The sequence below is a fragment of the Pygoscelis adeliae genome, unplaced genomic scaffold, assembly GCF_000699105.1.
Source record: "Pygoscelis adeliae isolate BGI_AS28 unplaced genomic scaffold, ASM69910v1 Scaffold65, whole genome shotgun sequence".
In the NCBI taxonomy this organism is placed as follows: Eukaryota; Metazoa; Chordata; class Aves; order Sphenisciformes; family Spheniscidae; genus Pygoscelis; species Pygoscelis adeliae.
Genome location: NW_008824864.1, coordinates 82,971 through 88,564, shown reverse-complemented (window position 1 = coordinate 88,564; position 5,594 = coordinate 82,971). Strand labels below are relative to the sequence as shown.

At 41.7% G+C, this 5,594-nt stretch overlaps 1 protein-coding gene across 2 annotated transcripts in view; it reads left to right on the top strand.

Annotated features, from left to right (window-relative positions):
• The first annotated feature begins 4,455 nt into the window (after positions 1-4,455).
• The window catches only part of STYK1 (serine/threonine/tyrosine kinase 1), a 6,698-nt gene continuing 5,559 nt past the window's right edge, over positions 4,456-5,594 (top strand). The window contains exons 1-2 of one of the 2 annotated variants that reach the window (XM_009324322.1): positions 4,456-4,537; positions 5,450-5,593. In XM_009324322.1, the coding sequence (XP_009322597.1) occupies positions 4,471-4,537; positions 5,450-5,593 (211 nt within the window). In that variant the 5' untranslated portion in view covers positions 4,456-4,470. Of the gene's footprint in view, positions 4,538-5,449 lie in introns of both variants that reach the window. The other variant, XM_009324323.1, reaches the window with a different exon arrangement.

Sequence of the window (5,594 nt, the reverse complement as noted above, 5' to 3'; positions counted from 1 at the left end):
GTGCTAGCGCTAAGGGGATAGTATACATGTGGGAATGAATGACAGGGGACTGGAAAAATCATAGTAGAGCTTATGCTGGCACACACTGCCTGTGGATATGTGCCGACACAGGGAATGGTTTCACAATACAGCTTTAGACAAATTAGACATTCACCACCCTGCGTAGCGGGAGATCCATTTTCCCTGCTCCTGCTTCTGGATGTGTGCTCCTGCCACTTCCTCAAGGCTACACTGGCACTTGTTGAATTGCGTGGTGAACTAATACCGCTCACTAAAATGTCTGGAAATTACCATGGCAAAAGAAAAGTTAATTTTTCCTGCTGGCTTAGTGGTTTGAATCAGTTTACCATGTGATCAATTGCACAGCTGGGAGTGAAACAAGGAGTGGAAGAGAGCAGAGAGAAAAGAGATACTCCCTTCTTTTGGCATTGGTGAGCACTTAATTCAGCTCAGCTGCATTCACAAAACCATATTCACATTCAGTATTCGGGCTTCCTGAACCAGTTTAAGCAGCCCCCACATCTGCCATCTTTTACCTACTTACTCCTGTCCCTGTCTTGGCCTCTGTGCTTTGTCTAAATTGCCAGGGCAGCAGATCAGCTTGGCAAACAAACATGGCTGAAAACAAAACACCACCTTTTTCCCCAGTGTTCATCCTGTTAGCAAGCATGCACAGAGGAGCAGTAAGTGTCCGTGTAGGGCAGATGCATGGGCCAATTAACCTGGCACTGTTGCCAGGCTCTGAAACTGCTGCACCTTGCGCAGTTCGCCAAGTAGTCTACTAGTAGCAGTTTGCAAATGCTGTTGACTGTAGGTTAGCTTCTGCTAAGGTTTTGCTATGTATCTCTCATTGTCTAAGGGCAGACGCCTCTGCAGTTTCTAGATACCACGGTCTTCGTTGTATATTTAGCTTGGACATGGGGCTTTGGATTCAGGCATTAGTCAAAGAAAGGCTTGACTACCATCCTTGTTGCAGTCTGCTTGGAACTGTGTAGTATCTGAACATTGTTAAAAATATACTGTGCATTGCCTTCTAGGCCACTGTATCTGCGTTGATTCATATTTATTCCCGTCTGCCACAGCAAAAGCTCCCACATCTGTCCAAATCTGTTTAGTTGAAACCCTGTTCCCTCCTTCTGAGCTCTGGTCAGGGTAACAAGTACCTTTTCAAAACTCATTTACGGAGGCCTTCACAGCGCCTTGTTGCTCCCATTCAGTCCCATATGTTGAGATGCTTTGTTCTAAAAAAGCTCATTTGCTTTCTGGTCACTGTTATCAAAGGGAAGGTGTCTTTCAGGAAGGCTTTGGAGTCTGCAACTGATCAGGAACATACCACCCTTACCTTGTGCCTTGGTGGTCTGAAGGAAGAGTGGCCTAATACTGTGGTCAGTACCTATCGTGTTTGATTTGTGTATTGCACTGCCAACTAGTTTTCTTAAATAAGGTGTTAAGTCACATTGATGTGACTGCACAATAGAGGACCTGATGAAAAAAGATGCATGTCCAAGAGAAAAAGGAAAGTTCCATGTTTTGTGTAAACAACGAAAATAATGAGTTTCAACTGAAGGAAGAGGAAATCAGAATAATTTGAGAGATTAGATAGGCCCAGGCAAGGAGAGCAGACTGTTGAAGCAAGTATGTTTTTGAAAGTAAGCAATGAAGAGAAATTAATTCCAGTGAGTGGATTTCAGTGTATGTAAAACAGTAATAAAAAAACAGTGGAATAACTATGCTGACATTTACTTGCAAATGCACAGATTGTCCAATGCAAATTCTAAATTGAAGTAATACAGGATATGTTCTCCTGTGTTCATGATCTAGACAGCACTGGTCTTGGTACAACATAACACACAGATAAGTAGAATCAGAATTCCAGTGAGGTACAGGTTTTGAACTTCTTAAGGTATTTTTGTCCCCCTTATCCTGGCTTGATACTGGAAAACTGTCTTCATATAATAAGTATTTGAGCACTGCCAATACACTTTCTGCTGTGTGGTGAGTATGCACCTGTACATTGAAAATGTTAGTTCCGCATAATCTCTGAGTGTCCCCTACTGGTACACTACAAAAAATATTGGTTAAATGTATAACGTGAGATCTGTGGATTTCTGAGTTACCAGTCTTGTGAGGGTGGAAATGTAGGAACTGCAATAATGTTAATGTTAGACCAGTAAGCTGCAGAAAGAGCTAAGTATGAGAATTCATTTGGTCTCTGCCTGGAAAGTAGCACTGAAAGGCATTTCAGAATTATGTTATTAAGTGCAACTTCTTTTCCTACTTCCTGAGTTTTGCAAGAGGATAGACACATAGAGTGTAAATGGACTTGTCTGATCAAACTTTTCCAGTGGTAACACCTGTGCGGCTCCATAAGGAACAGCAACAAATGTGAGTGTCAGGGCAAATAAAGCACCAATGGCTGCCAATGTTTTTATTTCTGGATCCCATAGTTCTGCCCTGAGTATGGTTAGAAAATTTGGGTGCCACCCACTGGCATCACTGATGGGAGGTGCACAAGGGAGTAGGTAGGAATGTTTTTTACCGACAGGGGACCAGTGTAGACATGGTTGCTGCATCAAAGCTTTTTTCCATGGATCTTTGTGACTGTATGAGCGTCTTTCTGTGTAAGTAAAAGTTGGTATGCCTGTGCTTATGTGTGCCTGTGCATGCACATCATTTAAATGTAAGTGTGCATTTCTAGTGAGCATCTGTACAAAGCAAAGTCATTAGCTACTGTTCAGATGGAGCTTGGACTGTTTATGACTCAGATTATACAACATGATAGCTGGCTAATGGTCCTAAAGTCCATTTCCCTGTGATGCTGTCGTGTCTGTTCGTATGTGTCTTTTGTATCTGTGTGTATCTGAGAGTGAAAGAAGCTAGAAGTGCTCCTCATGGTGATACCTGTTTATTTGTGTGTAAGTGTGTGTATCTGTTACAGCCAAGGTAGACTGACTCAGTGTGCTTGCTTTCAGAGTGTACCTGAAAAGCTTGGTGTTACTACTGTTTTATTGCTCCTTTGATTGGATTCATGTTGTAGCCACACCCCAAAAACAGGTGAATTTGCTAGCATATTAAGAATCAAAGGAAATAAAAAATGAAATGGTCTTTTTGTGATATCTTAAAAGTGCAGATATATTCCATTTTCCTCTTTCTGCTGCCTCTGTTGTACAACTGATAAAGCATAATCTCACCCCTTAATTTTAAGTATGAGAACAAACTCTGTTTAATGTTTCATCCATGACCAACTTCCATAAAACTGTGTTAGTATCAATAAGAATGCCATATATTATTATTAACAATTGCCATTGTGGTTAATTGCCTTGAACCCATAGCTGGAAATAAAGAAAATACTTACAGAATAAAAGTCCCAATGCCTGTAAAACATTCTAGATGATACTGTTTGTGAAGCTGTTAACTCTTAAATTTTTGGCAATGTTTATAAGAAACAGTGGCTAAATGTATGTGCCTTGCCTGTCAGTCATCACCATTCACTGCATTGATTTTCACAATTTAGAAATAGTAGTCCAGGTCCTCTGCTGATGTAAATCAATGGAGCACCACAGAGCCTATTCATATCTTATGACTTCAGTCCTCAGTAATCTGTAATGCAGAACAGCTGAAATTCTACATCAGGGATGTGTTTTGGGAGGCCTGCAGCTGATCTGCAGTTCTGGTGCAACTCAAAGACACTGGCATACTCTGGTGAATGTAGCCCTGTCTGAGCAGGGTTGTACACATGACAAACACACTTACACAATCAGAAGGTTTTGTAGGTGTATGATTAGCACATGCTAAGGGATTAGGCTAGGGATAGCTGAAATTACAGCTGTAAAGGTTCATGCTTGCACAGGCTCTGGATTTTCAACTACAAACGCAGAAGAGTTCCAGATGATGTGATTCAGATTACTTAGAGACCTGGCAGTGTTAAGGAGTCGATACCAGAGAGCCCTAATGACAAGACTTTTTTTCCCCTCGTCTTTGTGGAGCAATAATACGAGTTGTGGCAGGGGCTGTAGTCGAGGATGACAGATATTTTGTATGCATGCTGCTGATCTGTTCATTTGTTATGGACCAAAAGATGAAAGGCTGAGCCATTCTGGCATTTATGAATTGTATTAACTGGAAGTGTATTAGCTATTCTTTAAATATAATTAAGTTAATGACTATGATTTTTTGTGCATATGCCTACCCAATTACTTGTGAAGCACTGTAGAACAAACTTAGTCTTAACTTCTCTCTGGTCATGCAGTCAACCATTCATAGGATTTGATAGTGGGTATCCTGTATTTTCTAAGCCTTGAAGGCCCAGTGCTGCTTCTTCACACAACCACTGATCATAAGGGGTAGAAAGCTCCATATTCAGCTCACTTGTTGCTTCGTAAATCATCCTTCCTCCTGATAAATTTCATTAATATTCTTTGTGTCTGTGCAGAAGACAGAGGTCAGAGACCCACTTGCTTGTAACTGAACATGGCAGGGGATGTAAAAAGATTAACACGCATGCTACTGGAATGCAACAGCAATGACAAGCTATGTGGTAAGATTCACAGATTCCTTTTAAGTAATAAGCTTTCACATGCTGAGCAGGAAGGCCAGCTTTTTGCTAAAAAGTGGGCCAAGCCCTTTCCCCTCCTCCACCTGCATCCCAGCCCACACAGCAGGATTTGACTGAGCTCTCCCTGCATTGTGTCTCAGGATAGAAACTTTTAAGGGGATGGATGCATCCTTTGTGGTGGGATTCATCTCACATAATTCTAGCCATTTTAGAGTATTTCTACTTTGAATGAGGCATAATATAGTCATTAAAGATTCCCTGAGGCTTCCCTAAGGACCAGTCTTGTGAGATTTTGATTTCATGATTTTCTGTCGTCTTTGGGAACTGAAATGTGGTCTTGCCCTATGCAAAAATAGCACCACCGCCAAATCTGGCAACCTAAGAGAGTTAGTTACCTGCAACATCCTTGTTAATTGCAATGTCTTCTGGTCAAATCCAAAAAAGGTGACCACACCCTGTTTTCTTTAAAATGCTCCCTATAATTTTAATGGAAGGAGCTGAACCTGTAATTGCACGTGCATTTGTGATGGCACAGTAATATCCAGCCCTTCCCATCTCTCTCCTGTCCCTCTGCCAGGGCTTGCTCTGTTTCACTGGTGGATGATACTTACACATGGCTACAATTCCTAGCCTCTGTGTTAAGGCATCTAAATAAGTGACCTTCAGTGCGGGAGTCCCAGTGGTTTAATGCAGTTTAGGTACTCAGCACCTTTGAAAAATAGGGTGGCAGCGCTAACAGTGTTCAGTTGCTATTCCAAAGAGCAGAGGATAGATACACGTTTTGGGGGTTGAAAGTTACTGAAATAAGTTATTACTACTTTGTTATACAGAACCAATGTGCATCAGGCAATGCTGCTTATTCCTTGGCTTCCCATTTTCTTTTTCTGCTCATAGTTGTGCGTGAATATCAGACTGAAGTGATTGTTGTCCCAGTTCTCCTTGTGGGTCTTTTTGTCATTGTGCTAACTGTGATCCTTTGGCTCCACTGTCGAGGCTTGCGAGCGAAGCAGGAGCAATCATCATCATCTGGACACCAAGG